Source organism: Mycteria americana, chromosome 7 (assembly GCF_035582795.1).
Source record: "Mycteria americana isolate JAX WOST 10 ecotype Jacksonville Zoo and Gardens chromosome 7, USCA_MyAme_1.0, whole genome shotgun sequence".
NCBI classification, from domain to species: domain Eukaryota; kingdom Metazoa; phylum Chordata; class Aves; order Ciconiiformes; family Ciconiidae; genus Mycteria; species Mycteria americana.
Genome location: NC_134371.1, coordinates 10,899,100 through 10,922,822, shown reverse-complemented (window position 1 = coordinate 10,922,822; position 23,723 = coordinate 10,899,100). Strand labels below are relative to the sequence as shown.

The 23,723-nt window shown below is 42.6% G+C and overlaps 1 protein-coding gene across 1 annotated transcript in view; it reads left to right on the top strand.

Moving 5' to 3' along the window:
- MCF2L2 (MCF.2 cell line derived transforming sequence-like 2) overlaps nucleotides 1–23,723 on the top strand; it is a 164,702-nt gene that overhangs the window by 8,282 nt on the left and 132,697 nt on the right. The window contains exons 2-3 of the mRNA XM_075506964.1: nucleotides 12,335–12,418; nucleotides 23,152–23,266. Coding sequence (XP_075363079.1) covers nucleotides 12,335–12,418; nucleotides 23,152–23,266 — 199 coding nt within the window. The remainder of the gene's footprint in view (nucleotides 1–12,334; nucleotides 12,419–23,151; nucleotides 23,267–23,723) is intronic.

The following is a 23,723-nucleotide window of genomic DNA, read 5'->3' as shown; positions in this document are numbered from 1 at the left end:
GCTGCTCTGCTGTACCCTAGGTAAAGAGTGACCTGTATCTGAAGTTACTGAGCACTGGGGTTTGTGATAGGGAAGGGACAATTTTATCAATAAACCTAATACTAAAGTGATGACCCAATATTGCTTCAGACAGCTATCAATGCCATGTTACCATTGTCATACCAACATGAAAGCACATGTGTACTTCATGCACCGTGCAAACTTGAGTCCTGAAGAATTTTTTGAACTAGGTATATAGAACTGATTACTCCCTTGTCCAAGAGCTGGCATCATGTTTCCAACCAAATTCATAGGTCTCGTGCAGTCTTCTCCTTTGTCTTTAAATGACAGTACTATGCTTTGGTGTGTGGGTGTGCCTTCGGGATAGTACTCCAAGACAGCAGCTGGTTTCCTTTGGCCCTGAATACTCTACTATTTGAAGTTATTTTAACAAAAGCCCTTTCCATGCCTTAGTCTGAGCAAGTGAATCTGTTGTCTCTTGTTGGGATGTACCTTTATTTGTTTGTGCTAAGCTGTGAATGCCTCCAAAGTGTCGAAGGGTCTGAGTGGAGAGCTGCCTGGGAGGGAAGAAGCCAGCTGTACCTTGGTGAGGGTTAAAGCCTGGGTATGGTGTGTGTCAGAGGTCTCTGCTGTGGTTTGTGTTGAAGCAGTTACTAAGCAATTTGTGCAGTCTCCTCCAGGAGAGCGTCAGCTCTTTGGTGCACCGTTGGTTAGATCCAGGACCGCTTCCACAGAAGGCTGCCTCTCTCCATCCCTCCCCTCTGCCTTGTGTGAACTCATTACCACAGCGCGACTGCAGAGAAGCCAGCCTGCGACACAAGGGAGGGCACATGCCTGTGAGTGTGTGTGGGTCTAAAGGGGAGGCATCGCTCTTCGCAGCGCGTTTCTGTTGCTTTTTCTAATGGGCATCTGAACTGAGACGGTGGTGATAGCTTGGAGGAGGCTGCTGGAGGGCTGGCTGGGTCTCCTCAGGCAGAGAGGTCGGCTGTGAGCAGTATTTGTCCTGTTACCGAAATATATATTTGGAGTGCTGCTGGCAGCAGTGATGGCTGCTATGGCTCACTATTTGTCTCCAATGGCAGTAACCAGGGAAATATTTTTGAGCTAACTGGCCTCTGTTCAGAAGTGAGCAAGAAAACAGCTCCTGAGCTGAATGCTCCCTCAAAAATTATGTGAATAGGCTCTAAAATGATTTTGCTGGATGCAATAGTTCAGAGCAGAGCCAGTGGCTGGAATTTTTCTAAGATACTGTTTCAGCTGTGCAACTGTCTGCTGGCAAGCTCTGGGGAGGAAGGAATGAAGTCTGCCATACAGTCTGCTGTATCTCTTGATTAGCTTAGTGTCCAAGTATTGTAGTGAACGTATTTTAGCTTTGCAGTTTGCCACATGCGGTTTTTATTATTCATGATGGATTTTAACATGACAGTGTGGAAATGTGAAACCTTCTTTTGTTGCGTTCTCTTCTCTGAGCAGGAATTTGTGTTCTAGCAGTCCAGCATTGTTGTGAACCACAGATTTGGGGAAGAAGACGAATTAACTTTTCTCTGGCAAAAATTAGAAACTATCAAGAAGTGTTTACTACTGAGGGACTAGGCAAGGGGCTGTGCCATACTGTTGTAAATCTGGATTAATTTCTTGAAACTGTTGCTGAGATTAGACCTTGGCCTTTAATGTCTTTTATTAGGGAAGTTTCTGTTTTGGGGAGAGCAGGATGTAACATCCCCGCTATAATATCTCAGCACATGCTCTGTGAAATCAAGCAATGTCTGTCTCAAAAAAAAAAAAAAAAAAAAAAAAAAAAAAATTAAAAATTTGCTGAGCAAATGATGGGGAATGGTGTGTTTCTTTAGCTCTTTGATTATGGATAGTTCATAACATATAGTGAAGATTGGTTAATCGTTACTATCTCTTATGATTTTACTCTTATGATATTATAACAAGTATCTTCATAACAGGATGGGATACGAAGTCACCTAAACTGAACAGTGAGAGTATAAGCTTTAAGAATTTTATATCAGTTTGTGTAATTTAGCTTTTATTGGGAATAATTAATCAAGGATTCTTAGATGTATGCATAAATGTATGGTGGATTCTGACACTAAGTAATTGTCAAAATCCTTGAAGTATGACTATAGATATATATTTGTACACACCAATGTATTTTTGTAGAATGTACCAACAGTAAATCAAAATACTGACTTATTTTTACTTTCTTTCCAGTTTACTTATGTAGGAGAAAGATTTTGGATTTTTTTTTTTTTTTATTCACCAATTTTAAGAGATTTTCTTTAAAAACAAACAAACAAATCCCAGCCAAACAAGAACATCAAAAGACTGTTTTTCAAGAAGTGGTTAAATGGAAAAAGTAGCAAAACCTGTTTCTTCACCCAGGGAAGTCTATACCAAAATCTTTTGAAGTTGGCTTAGAAAGCTGAAATAAACCCCAGAGGGTGCATGTTAACAGTAGCAGCACTGCATATAATAGTAGCAGGGACTCATCCTGCCTGGGTAGGTAACAGCCTGCTTGCCAATTTGACACAGAAGTGAATAATTGATTTTTAAACTATAGATAGGCCTGACTGAGAACTGTCAACTTCACTACTTCTGAGTCTTGGGGTTCCCCAGGCTCAGATTTTAATTCTGTATCTGAACTTCCTGGCTGTTCTTTACCATTTTAGATTAATAGATATCTAAATATTTAACAAAACAAGAGTCCAAGCATATGTATATTTCCTCTAGTTTCAGTGCAGCTGCACATGGACTTAACTTTGCCTTATGCACGTTTCTGAGGAGTCTGCTGAATTAGCAATCACCTGAAAGTCTGGGTCTAATGCCTGGGGGAAGTTCAGGTTTAGATCCAAAATAACTGTGGTTCGCTTGTATTTCCAGTGTAAAGAAGGAGCGTGCTGGACTCTTTGTGACTTGAAAGTCACTGCAAGCAAGTCCTTGAAAAGTCCTTGCAGTTTACTAATGGCTGGTGTGATCCTGAGGGTAAGCTAGAAATTTCCCTGTTATGTAGTGGCAATGTTGACCTGCGAATAACTGGGAATTCTAATTCTCCCCAGTGTCCCTGCCTCCCTGATGCCTCCCTGTCTGTAGTACTTACCTTCTTACTTGGACAGTGTTCAAATATCTCCTTTAGAGGTTGCCACTGATGTCTGCTTTGAGCCCCTCTCGAATCTTTCATTCAGTAAACTTTAAGCACAGGTGTGTGTTAATGGGTTTGCATCTCTAGGGTGGTAAGATTTTTCCAGTTACCACAGCGGCCCAACGTACCTACTCAAGAAACTGAAAGTGAGGGGATTTCCAGTTGGGAGGACATGATTTCAGTTCTTTGATATAAACAGCTCTCCTTTCACCCCCTTCCAAGTCAGCCACAGTAGACTCCTAATGTGTACTATGCCTGCCTGTAAAAACAACTTGTTTAACTATGTCCATAACCACTCCTGAAGCATGGGAAAACACAACCATTAAATAGGTCTTTTCAATCTGTGACCTCTCCACTCCTGTAATTTTATGTAAAAGTGAACATCAAATTTAGTCGACGAGATGTACTGAAAAATGCAGTGATCCAAAGTAATTTGAGCAATCTTTGCTGAAAGACGTAAAATCGGAAGAAATGCTTAATGTGCCTGCAGAGCAAAGCTCAGGTAAAGCTGTACGTCCTTCATGAGCTTGTGCAGAATGCTTTGAAAATACTGATAGTGACTTAGCATACTGAAAGGAGAAAACTTCAGAGCAGATCCGCTGCGCAATAGAAGATCACATCAGGCACCAGTTCAGTTTCTGCCCAGATGGACACTGAGGGTCACAGGCTTTTGGGCTCTTCAAAGAAAGGTGTGCATTGCTAACATTTTCCTCTTTCATGGATATTGTTTGGGAAAGCTTGCAAGGCAATTCCATCCACACCATGGCCTAGATCTGTCCCCTTCTCAAGGGATCAGAGCATATTGGCAGTGTATCACTCAAGACAGTTGGAGTCTTGCTACTAACCTTGCTTGTCCAGATTTCTACTACATTAGTGTACACAAAGTTGGGCTTGCTGTTACAGTTAAAAAACAAAGAAACACCTTTAAGGGATACCTCCAAACATGAACCAGTTACTTAAATATTTTAGAAGAATCTTCTGTCTTTGGAAGTTAGTTAGCAAACTTTACTATGAAACTTGGTTTTAGTGAGTATAGCAGTTGCATTTAAACACGTACACTTTGTAGGTTTTACAGTTGTGCTTGGTTAGCAAATGATCCAAGAGAAAAGATGACACCAGTCACCTACGTATGCTGCATTTTGGCTTTTGCTCTAAGCTGATCTAAGTGTGATTCTCTGCTGGAAGAGGTAGTCCTGGCCTTGCCATTTCCCACCCCGTGCCTTACTAGCACTTGTACCCTTCAAGCTCCTTTGCAGAGAAATAACCCAGATAAGAAGCAGTTCACTAAGAAAAAGATTGCTTCACTTTATTTACAATAAAGTTTTTCCTGGCTTAGTTTCCAGTTGACTCAACGTGGGTTAGCAAAAAAAGAGGTGGTGGGAACGTGCAGAAGAATAAGTGAAAGGATGGGATTTCCTTTCTGTTTATAGCTGGATTTTTAGTTCCTCTTAAAGGAAATAATCTGTAGCACAGCCAGTTTGTATCAGTAACTGATCTTGCTGTTTCTCTGTCTGGGCTGAAAGAATAAAAAAACCTTTTCAAAAAGTAAACAAAGGGCACAAATGGTGAGGAAGAGAAATAAATAGAATTTTAAAAAAAGAAACCCAAACCAAGAGCTTCTTTCTCTGGTGTAATAACTTTGAAGTCCTTTTTGGCCTTCAGGAAGAGAAATGTTTTGCTTAAGGGTTTGTGTAGGGAATTCTGGTGGGACAGAATATTTTCAAATCCTTTAGCTTGCTTAAACCTTATCAGTGAAGACATGCGAATTTTCCTCCTTAGTGTGTTTAATTCTTGAAATCTAACTTGGCTCTGCTAGACTCCTAGCTAACTGTTGTTGTTGATGGCCAGCAGACATAGGAGTTGGGAGAGCATTTGACCTGTACGTACTTTGCAACTTTTGAATTCTGGATTTGTGTGTTGCCTTTTGGTACTTTTAAAGAAGAATAAGAACACATAACATTAGGTGTCCTTTCATGCTCTTAAAATGAAATCTCTGGCCTTATGCTTAACCCTATCTGACTTTTCCATCACATCAGCAATCTGATTTTTCCTCAAATCCACAGTTTTGATTTGAATGCTGTGAGGATCATTTTTTGACTGAGCTTGCACAGAGTAGAAGTAGGCCAATGTACTCTACGAGTTTAGCAAAGATTTTATTTTACTCCCAGCTGTCTTCCTTTCCTGTGAATTACATATTAGGCTGTCATTAAGAAGAGATGAACTTTACTCTGGAAATTTGTAACCCATTATTCCAAGATTAGTGACTTAGATGGGGGATTGAAGCAACCCCCTCTTCTAGTCAACAGAAGGCCAGGCAGTTGTAGCATTCAGTCACTAAAAGACAAAGAAACCCCAGTGTCCTGTTATGGCTGGTTGCCTTTGGTTGTCTTTCATGGAGCAATAGGCACTGCTGTGTCAATCTGCTCTGTGCAGTCCAATCTTGCGCTCCATCAGGTCATCTTTCCAATACTGTTGGAAACCATTAGTTGCCATTAGCATGTAAACTAGTTTCTCTCTGCTCAGAGAAGAGAGGCGGGAGCAAGATTATATTCATTGTAGCTTTTAATCAGCTGCTGGTGGCGTAGCCCTGAACTCGGAGGTTTGGGGACTGTGCTCCAGACCTGCTGCAGGAATACATACAGCTGTGGTGAGAAATAAAATAGGCAAGTGTGTGTGTGTGGAAGCCCAAGCATGTTTCATTTTTAAGTGAGGAATTATGGAGCGTAACTGAATGGCTTTCCCCTTAAAGACCAGATAGCACAGTTGCAGCTAGCCTCCCTAGGGATCTGGGAGGGAGGAGAAGCTGTGTCAGACAGATGGCCATAGTAATTGCTTTTCTTTTTCTCCCCCTCAGTAGAAAAGCTTGGGAAGCAAAACTGTAAGGCCTAATTCTTCTGCAGTGAAACTAGTCTTGCATGTAAAAACTTGAACAGTCTCTGCTAGAAATTGAATTTATAGCAGTTTAAGAGGAGAAGCAAGAGCAGATGAACTGACTTGTTTATCTTTTTTTTTCCCCCTAGTATCCCATCTTTATTCACATTTTAATTGTCATGGCAAATTCAATTAGCTCAAGTAATGAAGAACTGCATGGTATGTGTAAAGATTCAACTTTGGTGACCTATGTAGGGGATTGGCATTGTTTCACATAATACTGTTTGATCAATTAAGCTTTTTTCTTTTTTAAATTTGAGAAGCTGTGTGTAACTGCCTCTTCACTTAAAAAAAAAAAAGTTAAGACCACAAGAATAATCACACAGAAGCTAGGAAATGCCTGAGTCAAGGTTGCCAAGATAACCATGTTCCAGCCCCTTGGCTCGTGTATGTTTTGATATGATCTTTAGTGGCATGGCTATACAGGTTTGTTGGTTGGTTTGGTTGGTTGGTTTTTTTGTCAGAACACAGGACTGCTCTGAAGTGTCCAGGGCTTGTCCATCTTTTAGGCAGATACTGGAAAGGTGCAATGAAACAAGACAGTTGTTGTCAAGCTCCTGCAGCTAAAACCTTCCCACTGACTTTTGGGTCCCCGTGTAGTGAATTAAAACATGCCTATCGTCAGTAAGTTTTTCTGAAGCAGTCTATGAAGCTGCAGCTGTTCACTCAATATTAGCTCATGTCAGCCTAAAGCAGGGTTTTCTCAGCTGTGGTATCTGTCCCACAGGAAAATGGTACGTTGCTTCTGCCCAAGAGGCTGAACACCACTTCCTGCAGGCTTGTGGCTTCCAGTACATGGGTCAGGAAGGCTACAGAGTGTTCTGCGATAAAGTTAGTGGAAGATATGAGTGGATTAATGCTCACTAATCCTAGGCAAAATGTCTTGGCTTTAAAACAGACCCAAACCTGTGTCTTTCAGTTTGCTTTTACAAATTGTTTTCAAGCTTTTCTTTTAGTCAAAGATTAAAAACTTCCTTTAGCAGCCCCAGGTAATCACATATTTCCAAGGACTGGGACTTCTATTGCAAGCTCTGTGCTGCGATGGTATTACAAATTCATCAATACTAGAGAGTAACTACCTTCAAGCACTGTCCTAGAGGAAGATGCAAGAGGGCAAATGTTATCTTATGTGCTGTTGGCTACAGCTACTGGCATTTCATAGCCACGTGATCTGATTTGCCATTTGGGCTCATGAGTCACCTTCCCTTGTTTCCTCAGACTTTCTGAGTCTCTTGCTAGTTTCTTTTGCTACAATTTATTTTCCCTGCATGTCAGCGTGAGCTATGCTCACTTACTTGAACGTGTGATTCCTAGTCACCAAATGTGTTTTACATACCACCTTTCTCATCATCTGAATGTCTCCTGCTGAGTGTGGGTTTTACAGCAAATCCCATGTGGCTCACTGGAGAGAGTCTTGCCCAGGCAGGGGATTTGATGAGTCCTAACTGGCACTCTGCGGTTCTTTTTTCTATTACTTCATCTTATCCTTACACCAAAAAATTCTTTTGGTAGAAAAAGGATCTTTAGAAACCAGAGAGCAAGCTTTTTTTAGAGCAAGCTAATAAAGCAGCTGGGGGGGGGGGGGTGGGGGGTGGGGGGGTGGGTGTATTTCTGTTTTGCTCAAGATTAGTTGATATTAATGATGCCTTCATATTGGCAAACATCAAAAGCAAGCTATTGTACTGGAAGGTTTGTTACTCTGGAGGCATGAGCAAGTCTCTGAGAGGCTAGAGATGGTGGCACATTTTCTAGTTCATTTTCCGTTTCTGTCAAGCCTCCTTGTGATTGTCTCATCCATTGTAGAAACCTTTGCTCCATTTTTGCAACTGTTTGGCTCAAGCTCAGTCCTGGTCGCCCAAACCTGAGTGCCCCTGTCTACCTGTGGGACTGCACAGTTGTCACAATATCTTTGTATCTTCTGGATGCTGAAATCAACAGTATTTTCTTCAATGGATGCTCCAAGGTTTCTCTGTTCTGAGAGTCCAAGCTCTGTTTTAATTATTATTTTGATGTTTTATTGTTTTTCCTACTTCTGGGTTGGGGTTTTTTTTGCTATTTTGATTCAGCTATAGTCACCTCAACACCCATTTTTCTCTCTTCTGCCTCCATCTTGCTGCCAACCTGTGGTTTGAAAAGGGCATATCTATTACTATTACGGTGATTCAGAAACACTTCAAGTAGACTGTCTGAAAGATGCTAGAAGTCTTTGACCAACGATCTGGAGACACTTGTCAGTACCTGTTGAAAATTGTATTCATAGATGACAGGACCTTTTTGTTGCTGGTTCCTTGGGTGTAATATTTATCTGACTCTAAACAGGGCTATCAACATGCTGTTCTTAAGCAGCTAACAGAGAAATCAGGCTTATAGTGTTCTCTGCTTTCTAATAAATAACGTTGTATACATTATTGATTTTGTTTTGCCTTTGTTTCTCCCATGCATGTCCAGAATGGGATCTGTGGGGGAAACTGCAGAGTAAAAAGGGAAAAATGTAATGGGTGACTGTTATTTTGCTTGCTTTGGCAACCTATACCTGCCTCTGTTTCCTCAAAACATGGAGTACCGTGTGACACGGGATCTCTGGGATCCCTCAGAGTACTGGGATCTCTGTGCTGCCACCATATACATAACGAATTGGCATAAAAGTCACTTTAGGTGGGCTGGGGGAGGAGGTAAACACAGCAGCTCAGGCAGGCTATAAACCACTTTGTGGGTCCTCTGACTTCCCTGCTTTGTCTGTGACAGATACGCAAGACAGGTGATGCTGTGCCAGTTCGCATGTCCTTCCTATGCACAAAAATGTTGTCAGAAGGGGCTAAAACAGACTCTGGGAATCCTCATGTCTAAGGATTCATGGATGTTTGTTACAGAGACAAGAAAAAGTTGTGGGAGGAGGGGTGAGATTACTGCTGCAGCATGGTACTCAGCTGCCTTGAATAATGTCAGCTGAGTTCAGCAGATACCTGCAGGGAGATCAGGAGGCTGTTGGATCCTTCACTCTCTAAGTGACCATGTGCTGTATTGAAAGCAAAGCCCAGCAAATAGGATTGCTAGTTATATTTGTAAAGGCATAGAATGGAAATCAGTTCTCTGACCCTAGCTGTTCAGTGGGCTTTCCTTTGAGGAACTGAACATAACTTGCTGAATATGACGTACTGAGTTTAGCTTTATTATCCATTTCGATGGATTCCCACAGACCATAACAATGAGTTATCTCAGGTCTAGGGTGTCTACAGACACAGAGACTCAGAACAGTGTTACTGGTTTAGCCTTTCTGTTGCTCCGTCTAGAAATTTGCAGGCTTTTGTCCAACTTTAAAATCAATTGCAAGTGAGTGCCCTGCTGATGAAAAGGTCCTAATGGCTGTACCACTCCTGGAGAATGCCTCTTTTTCAGCACCTGCAGAACAAATATAGCACAGAGAAGAACATATGCTTCTTGAGTGGAAGAGACCAGCCCTGTTCTGGCCTTGTGCAGTCTTTGGTCCCTTTGGCCTCTTTGTTATAGAAGCTTTGTGAAAAATGAGGGTCACGGTGAGAGAAAGGACACGAGTCTATTTTCCCCAAGCAGATTTCAGCACAACGTCAGCGATATGCTGAAAGATCATCCACCAGTGGCACCCTGTGTAGCACAGGGCACTTCTACAGGTAGGTGTGCGTTGCTTTTAGCAGTTCTGCTGTAGCAATCAAGGCTGGAGGAAAGAGGTCTGATGGGGTGGTCCAGACAACCACTGCACTGTGGCTGCTAAGAAGTAGTGTAATGCATCAGAGCACAAGGCTAAGTTGCCCTGATGTCAAGGCAGAGATGATGGAGATCCCACTCTTAATTCCTGCTCTGTAAAGTCTGGAGAGAAAAGCAAACACTGAGCTGGTGTCAGAATGTATTTGTACCTGGCAGAATGACCAGGATCCCTTATCATACTTGGACAAGCTGTGTCAATCAGCCGAGAGCAACAGGGCTTCGTAAGGTTTCTTGCCATCCCAAGCAAAGGCAAACTCTCTTGGTTTTGACAGGGTCATCTCTGGAGGTTAAGTCAGGAGTCCGTGTGTAAGATGCTGTTGCAAAGCTGTGTTGGGATATAGTTTTCATTGTTGCAGTTCTGGTGCCCTGGGGTGGGGAGAGGACATGGTGGTTTTCCTACAAAGGCTGTATCTGCCTTCTGATGTGTAGTGATCTCTACTGTACATTCAGGTTTTGACTGAGAGAATAAGCCATAAATCTCTAAAAAGCATGTCCCACTATGCTTTTTGAAACGATTTGCTCTCTTCCCTACCTGCAGCCCCCACCAGTTCAGGAGATCTTGAGTCTTACTAATCTCTTATGTATACATGCTGTACCTGACACAGTCAGACTCTGATCTTGGACAACTCCTGGGGTCCATTCAGGTGATGAGAAATGTAGTATAAAATACATTTGGTGACCAGGAATCACACATTCAAATAAGTGAGCGTAGCTCACACACTGACATGCAGGGCTCTTGGGCTATAACTGCTTGGCTCAGTGCTCTGCAGACACCCAGCTTGGTTACTTGGAGCAGTATATCTCTAGTCAAAGTAAAAATAAACTAGTCTGTGTCCAAAGTTAAGCCTTAGCTCTGCTAACTGTGCAACAGTGTAAATACATGACCATAGCAGTAGACTGAAATTACAGTAAGTTCTATGAACACCACTGAAACCAAACTCTTTAGCTGTGATTCATTAGTCTGCTCTCCTGGTTGCTCTTAGCCACCTGCAATATCAAGAATCAGAGAAGCTGATAGTGGGCTGCATAAACAGGATGGAAATGAAGGTCCCACATCAAAAACATTACTCATTCTAGCTTGACTTTTCCCCTTTTTAGTTCAAAGGGAGGATTTGCAGAATCTGCCCCCTTGAGATTTTTTTCCAATTGCTTGGAATTATTGCCTTGTTTTGTGCATCAGCCAAAATCTATGCAATTTCTTTCCCTATTGTGTGCCACCGTCTGTCTAGGAGAGGGCAATGACACAAGCTCTTCAGTTACTTTTTTTCAAGGCATTGGTGAGGTGTTTGAAAATGAACAGAAAAGTTTCCAAGTGACATTGTGTCATTTAAAACCTAGAATCCCTACTTCTGGAAAGGATCAGAGTGGATGTCTGAAAGCGAGACAGAGATGGTATTTTGGGCAGCAGACTAGGATGCAGGAGAAAGAAGCTAATTTCTAACCTCTCTGACCTCCCTCTCTATTTCTGGACAGTTTGTTTAAAACCAGGTACACCCAAGTATTTCAGTGCCTGCATTGTATTGACATCAGTGAAGATCTTGATGCTTAAATAGGGCAACTAACTGCCTTTAGTCTGATCTGTCATCTGTCTGGATCCAGCTTCCTTCCTTCCACCTGTTGTCTGGGCAGTTAGAGGTGAGCGGTAGAAAGCCAGGACTGGCTGTTGTTCTGTAGCTGTACAGTAGCTAAAGGCCTAATTACAATAGGTGCTATTGTAACATAAACCTTGATCCTGCCAGGTGAGCTGGCAGATATTCCCCAGTAAATGTTGCTGGTCTAGACTGGGGTGAAGAGTGGGAAGAACAATTGGGTGCACCTGTTACAGAAAGAGATCAAATTAGCTCAATGTGAGATTATAGTTACTGGTCACCGAATAGATCACACACAAAAATTGTGGTGATTTTTCCCCAGCTGCTTGCCAAGTTATTTTTTTTAACTTTTCAGTGTTTACTTCACAAGAACAGGCTTTGTTTTCATGAGAAGAAAGCCTCACAGCCCCTTATTTCCTCCTTTTACCATGTATTTGCTTGTAGCGGAAAAAGCATCAGCAAAGGAAACTGTTCTGGATTAGCTGGTTACACAAAGTCCTCAAGCAGAGACCAGGGAGTTCAGGGTGGAACATGGCACTGTATCTGAAATAGACTTTACTGTTTCAAAGATTGAAAAGCTGCTTTATGTGGGAGGCCAAATGCAGTGACTTAATATGGAACATGAAGTAGTAAGGAGCAGGCTGTCAGCTTGAGCAAACCTGTGACATGCTCTTGCAAATCTACTGGAGCTGGTTTATGAAAAGCTCTCTCTGAAATCACAAGGCGATAAAGTAAGTAGGCTGAAGATGTGACTCTGTAAATATCATAAACTTCTCTGTGATAGTCATGTAACATCTGAACCAATAGTCAAGGCAGGCTCTTTTCCTTTGAGTGTCATCTTTGTTTTGCTGGGTTCTTAAAGAATGGAAAAATTGTCATTAAGGTTTTATTAACTCATTGAAGATTTCTGTTTTCACTTGCACAGATGAAATCATGCAGCAGGAGATACGGCCGCTGGTTGCAGTGGATATAATAGAGCAGCTCCACAGGCAATTTGCTATCTTGTCAGGTAAGAAGTTGCTGATAATTACACTCCGGGATTTTCTTGGAAATGTATTGGAATCTGTCATGCTGACTGGCACCCTTCAGCTCTGTACAGCAGTTGCAATAGTATTTTTATATTGCTAATGAAAAGTGCTGTTACAATCAGACATTCACAGTGTATGAAACTGATAAATGCCAACTTGCTGTGCTTGTTTTTCTTAAGGCAAGTTAATTTTCCATGCTCTCCACAATGGGGTGGGGGGTGGGGAGAACAGATTTAGAGGGTAAGAAATTAGACAAATCTTTCTGTACATATCTTTGCACAATGTCCAAGCATCTTGTTTGTGGGAAAAGATTTTGGTCTACCAGGGAGTTTTTCATGACCCTCCCCCTCTTCCTCATCTACCTTTGTTTTAGAAATGATTCATTTCTAAAGTGTAAGGTTCTAATCTTTTTAAAGATTTGATTATTACATATTCCTTTGTTTGCCTGAAGTTTGCAATCACACAAAGTGATGCAGTTCCTGCCCTGAATAAATAGCTGATATTTGCCAAATTATTTAATACGCTTATTTCAGATACTGTAGAAGAGAAATCCTTATCTGGGTCCTAAAATGGCCTCTGCTGTTGACCATATGGCCTCTGGCAACTCCTTTTAGGAGTTGCAAATAAGGGAATTAAGAATTTGCTTTCCTTCTCCATAGACGCAGAGTGAAGTATCATGAATTTGCACAAAATACTGAGATGGTCATAATAAGGTACTCTTGGATAGCCTGTCCCTCTCTGCTTGGTGGAGGGGAACACTGGGTACACAGTGCAGAGAGTACACAGACCCAGCTCTGCAAATGATCAACTCAGTAGGCCCAGTCCCTACGGCATCTTCACATTTTTAAGTTCACTCCAAGTTGCCAAATGTTAAGTTACTCAGAATTCTTTATGGGACTCTGAGTATTAAAACTTGATTTTGGAGATTCCTAGGTAGCATCTTGTGGCAGTTTCATAAGCTCAATAACTGTTTTGCATTTAGCAGAGGGTATTGACTGAGCAGACGTGGAACCAGCTGCCTTCTCATCTGCAGTAAAGCATCTCGGGGTCATATCTTCCTAGAATTCCCAATAAACACAAACCTCCATGGAGAACAGTGTCAGCTCAGCAACTGCATAAAATTGCTCAAACCTTTTGCATCCCACCGTTGTGTTCAGTGCAGAGTAACTCGGAAATGCTAGCGTAGCGTCTATCCTGAGACAATTTTTGTGGGGTAATGTTGCAGTATTCTCCTTTGGCTGTCCAGGCATTTGGCTGCATACCATGTGCTTGCTACAGCTCTGCCATGCCAAACTGGAGAGGATAGTGAGTCACTTGGTATTGTTGTTAAGTGCTCCACACCTGACTGCCAGAGATTTCAATGCACAGATGCCACAACAAAGTTTTGGAAGCATTAGGTGGTCAGGGAAGAAAGCTGGGCACCCCTTTCCCTTAAGATGCTAGCTGCGTAACAGAAAAAGTAATGACTGATAGGTGGGAGTTGACAGTCTCTTAGTCTGGGGGCTGTTGTCAAGTTTGAAACTCATCCTCGCTTAAAGAACTGCTTCAGGAACACTACTCAGATTGCTTTTATTAGTGCTAAACTGACTTTAAAATATTCTAAATACAAGGAAGGGAACAGTGAATCTAATCACTGTTCACCTCCTTTTGTGTCTTGCTGTTAACTTCAGTCAGATCACAACTGGGATGCTTGTCTGCTCTTTGTAAGCAAGAAAACACTTATCAGCTGGTCTCTCTAGAATGCTCTGCTTCCTTTTTCTGCTCACCAGGCATGCAGAGCTACTGAAACCAATGCTGTTTTCAAGGCCTTTGATTTAACTGATACATGAATGCCTGAAAACACTTATATCAGTGTAAAGAACATTATGCATGTTGAGAATTCAGTGCTTCATGTGCAATGCCTATCTGGTAAAATGTGGAGGACTGCTTTTCTTAAACCCCATTACCTTGCAACATTTGAGACCATTAATAAAAGCTATATAAGGCATGTAATGAGCAACCTGTGGAAAGTGGTTTGCTAAATAAGAAGAAAAACCCATTTCCAGTTCCAGCTAGAACATTAAACATGGCACAGAAATGTCAAGGCTAAATATAAAAAAGCATTTTCTTATTTCTTTATGGACTCATTTCAGCAGTGCCTGTATTCTCACCTGCTATTTTAGCAAATTCAACTTGTCACATTTGATCTAATTCTTTTATTCTTGGAAGCAATGAGAAATATATTTAAATAAGACTACTTAAACCTAAGGTGCTTAAAGACTTTGGAAATAACTCTTCATAGAAGGCAGGGCTGAGGGGCTTGTTTGTTAGGGATCGGCAAATAATTGGTTCATCAGCATACAAGTACTAATAACAAATACCAAAAGTGAGTGAAAAGATGTCTTTCATGCCCCTATCTACATAAATAACTAATCCCATTTTAAGAATTTTCAGGCTTATCTAAATTCTCCTTGGTACAGTCCAGAAATAATATCCTAATAAGAAACAGGGTAGTATAGTTCATAGTTTCTAAGTTGATTTCAGTCTGAAGTTTACAGCCAAATTTGGAAACCTGAGCGTCTCCACTCCAAAATCCCCATGGCAGCCTGTGAAGAAGATCATGAACATAAAATCATCTACTCAGAGGTCCCTTTAACCCAGTATCTTTTTCTGTTGGTAACCACTGGTAGATCATAGGTAAAGTATAACAACAGGAATCTTCCTTACTGTCCCTCTATTGTCTCCTGCAAACGGAGGTTTAGGTACAAGCCAGAAATGACTATACTTTTCAAAAATGCATTTCTCTAAGTGTAACTTTCTTTTTCCTCTAGCTAAAGATTGGCTTTTTTCATCCAATGAAAACGGATCTGGGCACTCTTCTGCCTCATTTCACTTATTAAAGTAACTTACACATAAATTACCTCATTTGATTTTTTTTTTTTTTTCCCCAGGCAGCTCTGCAGCTTTTCCTTAAAGCATTCTGCTTTTCATTAGGCACAAGCAACCACAAATATTTTGGTGCTTCAGTGCTTGCCTACATAGAGACTGAAAATCTCCTGATACTTAGCCTATTTCCTGGTGTTCCATGCTGATAATGTTCCAGCTCAGTAGCCACTGTCTGGAAAAAAAAAAAAACCTCTCTGCTCTTTGGCCCCATCACTGTGTAAAGACACAGTAAAAGACACTTCCAACTTACTTGTAGAGTTTTTTGGGCATATAATATGTTTTTCTGAACAACGTCATAAAAACGGTATATGCTGATTTATACTAGTTGGGGTTATTTCTTTCAGCCTGTAGGCTGCAGCCTCCAGAGGGCAGCTAGCGACCTCTTCCATGCATGCACACGCAGAGCTCAGAGGATGTTAGCAGTGAGTCTGGTTTGTGCTACTCCACAGCCTCTAGCTTTGTCGAGCTCTCCTGTTCAGTCCTGTGGACCCCAAATCTATTTGTCCAGTGATAATGAAAGTGACTGGTTGACTGTTGCAGTTTTTTATAAATGTATATTTATTTGGTTAATATCAGCTTTTTATTAACAGCTGGAGGCTGAGGCAGATGTAGTGAAACCATAATATTCCCTTGCAGTAAAGCAGAAAAGAAAGAGTAGAATGATTGAAGACAAAGGTTCTTTGCTCTGGACATGACTCGTTAGAAACACTTTCCTCTACTATTGCTGTGTACAAACTTCTTAGAAGAGGATCTGACTGTCTTGCACTCTCTGAGCAGATGGTAGGAATTATGTAACAAGCCTAATGAGTTTGGTGTTTGATTGCGTTGGGGTCTAGTTATAATGAATGTATTGGATACTAACAGCCTTCTGTTTGTCCTGGCCCTCTAGCTACCAGACTAACCAAGACTGTACTGTCCATGCCAAGAACAGGGAAACTCTCCAAAGCCTTCCCTGGTCCTCTGTGGTCATGGAAAAGGCTGCGGTGTAATATGACAACGTCCTTAATCACGTAGTTCTACTTTGGTCATCTCTTTTTCCATGTGCTGATGTAGCCGTGCTTAGCTTGTGAGATCTGGTGGGAGTACTGGTTCTTGTGCTTAAATTCTCGTTTTGAAACCACTACTGCCTCTTTCCTTTCCCTAAAAACTGAACTCCCAATTATGGGACTACAGCTGTGACAATATAGGAGTGCACAGCTATGTTTGTATGTTTCTGTAGCTGTTAAGGGAGCTAGATCACAAAGGTGGGTAGTACTGAAAACCTGGCTATTCTAACACACGTCAATTTTTACTGAAGAATGGAGAACCACTGGTAAAATACTGTTCCTGTCCTGCTGCCAGACTAGTACCCTGCTGTACCAATCTGTTCTTAGAACTACTACTACCCCCTCCCTTTTTATCTGCAGCTTCACAACCTGTTCTTATCTGTAATTACTCTGTCAAAGAGCCCATTCTGCCATTTGCAGCAATAATGGATCCTGTTACTAAATCACGAATTTTAGACAAACTGCCATGAAGTGTATTAGCAGAGATTCATTTTCTTTGTGTTCTGCTCCTGTTAAGTCAATGGACTTCAGTGGATGGGAGACTATATCTGAAAATGATAACTGACTCTGAAGCCAGTTTATTTAATTTCCAAAGCCTGGAGGGTATTTGGCCATCTGCTTCCTCTTTAAACTGAGTCTTTTGGAAAACCTGGCCTGACCTCGCCAAAAGGATAGTTTGGAGCTTGTGTAAAAATCTAGACCCAGGAAGCATGATTTAACTTTAATGATAAATTCAGCATTCACAACCCTTAATCAACATGGAAAACCAAAACAACAGAGCATGGAAAAAGCAAAACCTGACCAAGGCAGTGAAACTTCAGCCAAGATATCACTGAACTCTTCAGCTGTCTGACCCAGGAGATGAACTGTACTCAGGTCTGCTATGACTAAGGGAGCTCTCTGCATTAGTTAGCCTGCACGTGTCAGCAAAATTTGAAATAAAACTTTCCAATGCTAACTGATGAGTTGGTGTCTGTGGCAGGCTGGAGAGGTGTGCACTGTAAACTTGCAGACAAACTTTTGGAACTTCTCCTGCCTGTAGCCTGTTCATTGTGGGTTTTTTGTTTTTTTGTTTTGTGGGGGTTTTTTCCCCTCCAAGGGATTCAGCATATTTGGTAAGCTCTAGTTAGATGTTACTTTATGAATCCTGCTATTGGTGTTACAAGAAGAGCTGCTGGCTATGGAATAGGACTTCAGCGTAGCCCCTGATTGTCTAAACTATGGATCTTTTTGGTCCCTGGACAGGAGGCATAGGTGGGCTAGAACTGAGAAGTGGGAGATTTCCTAGGATCCCCATCGTGTCCAGGAACTTGGCCTGCAGTTGTGATTGCTTGCTGCTTTTACATCAGTCATACCAACATGCAACTTCAGCTGTGAGAGCTCTCAGAATTCAGCACTCACACCTCATTTGTCAATCACACCCTTTACACTGCAAAGCAAAATTAAATTTTCTCCCCCATGCATATTCCTCCCCCAAATACTTCAGCTGTTTTGTTTCCACAGCTGAATTCTGGCCCCATCTTCACTGCAACAGCTAGCCAGGCTGCATTGGCAGCTGGGAAGTCTATCTAATAGGAGCAACTATGAATGCTGCTTTGTGTCCTGGGACTTGGGGAATTGGCACACATAAGAGTGAACGATGGTTCCATTACCATGCCTTGTACTACCCTGATGCAGCTTGTGCGCCATCTCTCCTACTTTTCTTTCCCTTCCATGTTCACTCTGTACTTCTGTCCTGTCATCCAGGTTCTTCCTCTCCCTTTGCCCTTGGGCCACAAGAGAAGAGAAAAAGTTGAGTAAGAAGCTGGGGTGGAAAATAAGGAAAGTGCCCAGGAAGAGGAGGAAAGGGATGCTGTCATTCTGAGTGGCAAACCAGGCAGAAAGTCAAGCTGACTGTAATATTTTCCTCTTAAGTCTTGCCTTTTTCCAGGCAGTCCAGCCTTCTGCTCCTCCAACTCCTGATGTGGTCTGCCTCATTTGTGCTCCAAGAGTTTGACGCACCTCTGTGTGTGACCCTGAATGCAAATGATTTAACAGCTTGCTGGTAATTTACCTCTGATCGTACACCAAGATCTTTAATCAGAATGCCCTTCCCCAAGCAGCAGTGGGTCCGTACCTTTGACAAAAGGAGTTTGGGTTGGATGCAAGGCAGGTTGCTATCTGCAAGAGGGTAAAGAGCAGAAAGGAGGTGGACCTTTTGAAGGAAATTGATGGAGCTGAATCAGAGTGGCAGCATGTGTTGCATTTGTGGGTGCTATCGGGGAGGGGAGCTCAGGTCTGCATCAGGAGATGGTAGACAAAATCTGATTGAGTTTCCTCTGCAGGCAAAACTCTGGGGCTAGCTGTGACAGAGCAGCCGGGGGTCTGACTGAGCAGCAGTGATCCACGGGAGACTGCCAGTGGGGTGGCCTGGCTCCCCTAAGGCAGGGTCAGGAGTGAGCCTCATGTTAGTTCAGCCAGAGAATAGCCATGAACCTCCCCTCCTGCCAGCTGAACCTCCAGCTCTTGTGGCTGCTGCTTGCAACGACCACTGCCACCAGCTGCTCTTCCCCTGGCCTCGCACCAGCATTTGGAGCGGCCAGAAGATGTCGGAGGTGGCTGGGTTGCTTGAAGAGTGGCATCTAATGGCGCCTGGAGGAGCTGCAAGTCAGCAAGACAGAGACCTGTGCATTGCATGACAGCTGCTAGGCACGGCCATGCTCCGGATATCTATTTTTCAGTGTATCTTTGTTTCTCCTGCTGATTGCACTAAACTGAAGTTATTGCTCGCTTCTCCCATGGGGCTCTTCAGCTCAGCTCCTGCCTCATGTTGCTCTGCCTTTCGTCAAGCTTCTTTGCTCCTGGCAGTCCTTGGGCCCCTTTACCTTGCTGCACGGATGCTGCTGAATAGAGCTAGATGTGCCTCAGGTAGCCGTAATGTAACCCTCTCAGCTTTGTGCTGTGTTCACGTAGCTCAGTCTGTTCAGTACTTTGTTTCTGTCTTCTTCGTCCTGCCCTTGCTTTCCACTTAAAATGTCTTGTCTCCCCCCCCCCCCCCCCCCCCCCCCGCCTTCTTTTCCTGGAGGACTATTTTTTTTTTCTTTTGGCCTTCCGTGGAGCTGCTGGAGCTTGTGCTGTCCCTGTTTGCCTTACTTATGATGGATTGTAAAATTTTCTGTTCAGCAATTAGACTCTTTTCACAAGTGATGCTCAGGAGTGTGGGGGTTATGCACAGCCCCAGCAAGTGCAAGGATTGTATACAGAGAGTCCTTGGGGCCAAATTCCATGCACATAGTCCTTATGGTTGTGGAACGGATTGAAGACTGTCCCTATTGGCTTTCAGTTTGTGCTCTCTGTCCTTCCAAGACATTGAATAGCCAGTTAAAGTATTTCAAGGACTGGAAGAAATCTAGTGGCAAGTCCCTAGAAAGCAAGGTTGATGGCCCAGAAAAAAAAGGGTTGCAGCTTGTCAATTCACATTCTGCAGAAATTTGCATACTGCAGCAAATCTTGGTTTAGTGTCAGGAAAAAAAATGGCATTAACATTTAGATGTATGGAACTGCTCTCTTATCCAGAGGAGAGAGTTTTCCAGACACCCTTGGTATATAAGGAGCTTCCCTTATATCCCTTAACATCCACTCTTGTTACCTTGCTAGATATATTCATATGGATTGTTTTCCCTTGTAACTCAACTACTGCTCAAGGTTCAGATATGGGCAGGAACAACCCATTCCTAACATTTATGTTATACTTGTCACCCAGCACTTCAGACATTCCTGCTCTCTCCTTGTCATAGTACTTAACAATTTCTGATGACAGAACTCCCTCAAACTTCACCCTAATGTCACGGTATGGCAGGAACTGGGGGTTTCCTTGTTTATTTCCCTGTCTGAAATACAGCTGTATTCAAGATCCTTCTGAGCATTCTTCTGCTTTAGTTGCAACAGGAAGCGCTACCTTCACCTTGGAGAATGAGATGGAGCCCAAGAGCTGTTAAGGGTGCATGGCCTAGTCAGAGGCAAGGAGCTCCTGGCTCTTAGTTGAATGCTCAGTCTGAGGCTGCTCCGAAGTGTCCTTCTAGGTTTGTTGCCAGTGGTGAAGGGAAGAAGTCAGTGTGCAGTCTGCTTACATTCATTCTTTGGATGGCTTTTTATAGACGATCCTGTGACAAAAATACACACCCACATACATACAGTGCGTCATCAGCCTGCCTCATCTAGCTTGGGGAAATGAGGCCAGAGGAAGAAGAGCACGTGTATGAATGGGGATGCAAGAGAAAGAGAAGATAAAAGGGACACGAAGAGACCCTGGTCAGCAGGAGCATTAGAAGTGCCATGTGGAACTTGTAGTTTAAACAGATCTTGAGCATAACGGCAGGTGAACTATCTGGTATTGAAGGAGGGGATCCAGGGGAATCTTTATCTTATACTCCAGGGGCAAATATTGCTGCTTTAAACCAAAATATTCCAGGTTACTACGTCTCCCCCGTTTAGACCATCTTCACATATCTGAAGCATGTGAATGGGAAAGCGTGGTGCCCAGGAACGATGTGAATGCGTACAAGATACCATCTATGAAATACCTTGGCATGCGTTGAACTCTGCAAGAAGAGACAGAGCAGACAAGCTTACTGTTTCATTTTCCTGGCCGTTACTGTTTGTGTCCAGAAGATGTCACTAAGAATCTGTAACAAACCATCCTAACTGGGTACCTGCTGGTTGGAGTCCCTGGTCTCTAGAGTGCAGCGAACACTCTGGGGAAAGTCTGACTAAATTTGCATGACAGCAATTTCTATGACACTGCTGACTGCAGATAGTGCAGCTAGAGTGCCCCGAGATCAAGCTGCCATGCATCAGCATTTGGCTCTATCCCAAGGCCAATGTGGAGGTCAATGTGGAGGCCGTGGCTCTGCTCAGCATTTGAAATCCAATTCAGTGCAGTGTGAATGATAGTATTCCTTTTTTGTGTTTTGGCTGAAAGCCTTTTGAAACTCTGTAGGCCTGTTTTCTCCCTAGCAGGGTGAGTTTAGTGGATGATCTAACATAACTGAGTCATTTTCAGATGTAATTAAAGCAGTAATCAACCTTCAGAAAGGAAAATAGGGGCTAAAGGTAGTGTCCTGACAAAGCCACCATGTCACCAAATGTCAAGAAGGAAAAGGGTTTCCTTGTTCAAAATTCCTATTTTCTAGAGCTCTCACTTTTACTTTATGCAAACATTGTGTTCCTTAGCGTCTCAGCTCTCCATGGCTGGACAGCACAGAGGGACCTTAAATAATCCAACTGAGCCTGGGAGGGTTGGGTGGAAGCAGGATCAGGACTAGCAAGGGACTGACCACTCTACACAGAAATAGCTAGGAATTACTGGAGCACCTCTTTGCAATGACCACCAAAACAGGAGCAGGAGCAACTGGTTTGTGGCATCGGCTGTGGTTATCAGCAGGGAAAGGCAATGGTCTATGGGAGCAGCCTGGAAACAGTGTTCATTTATGGGGATTTAGAGGGTACTTTTGAGGAATGAGGACTCATTTTTCCCCCAAGTCTCTGTTTCCTCCCATACTCTTAATGGGATAATTTATTGTATATTTTCCTTTAGGAAGGTAATTTTCTGTTTCCCTCTCACAGCTTCTCCTTCACTAAGGGGAAACCCAGAGCATGGCTATTCCTTGGACAAGAATCTTCTGAGTGTGATAAATGACTAGGAAAACTATGTGTGCTGCAGGACTAGGCTCAGTATAGGGTTTGTAGAGAATTCCTCAGCCTAGTGCAAAAAATAGGCTTACATAGAGATTGCAGAAGAAGGAGAAAGACTTAGGGAAATGCATGTCCTTAATGCCCTAAGCAGCACTAAGCAATAAGGTACCTGTAACAAAAACTTTGTTTCATCAAGTTCCTTTATGTGCTACTGCCTCTTTAGTCTGCTCTTGGCTCTGAGTCCAAGTTGGTGAGAAAAATCCTGCTAACTTATGTGTGGTTTGAGTGACACCCAGATTTATTAGCAGAACCAAGTTAGGATTGGTCCTGCAAGTAAGCAGGGTTTATGCTGTGTACTGCAACATCTCCTAGAGCTGAGCATTGTGTTAGGAGAACTGTAAAGGCTGCTGGGTTATAAGGGACTCAGCTCCACGCTTCCTGTAGCTCTACCAGAGTTTGACTACTGCTGTTTGGATCAGGGAGTCCCTCAGATAGGGACTCTTCTTGACCTTGCTGCTTATGACCTTCCTGTCCTATTTAATGGAAGTTTGATGCAAATAAACAAGACAAGCAAAACTTACTGATTAAATACTCCATGCACTTTAGGAAGTTTTTTTGTTAATGAAAGACCTAAGACTGGATTGGTCCTAGGCCTGTATCATGGGTTATACATGTGTATTCAAAGCTTGTATGCTCTATTACTTCATTTCCTTTAATGTCTAGAAGGAATCGGAGAGTGCTGTACCTATACATAGGGAAATGTTGTAATATTATCACAAGAAATTACTTGGAAATGGGAAATAAAGAACCAAAGAAAGCGCTTAATCAGAATTATGCAAGAGGTTCGTGAAAAGGCTGAGAATAAACAACAGAGGCTAGAATCTCAGCTGGAGTAAACTAAGGTCATGAAACTACAGAGAGTTATAATATCAAATGGGAAGCTGATCACATGTGTACTGGATCTGGGCGCTTTTCAATGAGCGATATGCCAGTGTTTCCCATTTGAGTATTGACCAGTCTGTCCAAAGGCATAAAATCACCCTCTAATCTTTACAACCTCTCTTTTGCAGGAGGAAGAGGGAAGGATGGGGCACCTATTATAACCTTTCCAGAATTTGCAGGATTCAGTGACATACCTGATGAAGATTTTCTGAATGTGGTCACATATCTAACCAGCATTCCCAGGTAAGGCTAAGCACAAATGTCTGTCGATTTGCTAGAGAGCTTTGCTTCCTCAGTGGCTTGCTGCTTTTAGTGGTGCTACCAGGATGTACCAATGACTCTGCATCTGTCTAGTCAGCATGAAACTTTCCTATGTACAGGAGGCCCTAGGAACCACTTACATCATTTGCATGGGAAAGAAAGCTTCACACAGGACAGATTTTCTGTTCAGGGCTTGAACTGGGTGCGAGGGGGTGTAGATCTGAAGAGCAGCAGTGAAGATAGCAGATCAAAAGGGAGCCAAGAGGGGCCATTTGTGAAAACTCTCAGGGGCACTGGATGTAACAAGGGAAGGGTTGCATCTGGAAGGAGACAAATGTATATAGATCCTGCTGCTGCTTATTTTCTGAGTGCAACTTTCTGTGCGAGCTTTCTCTTTTCTGAGAAAGCAAACTAGGTGCCCCGTTGACAGGATTCTGGC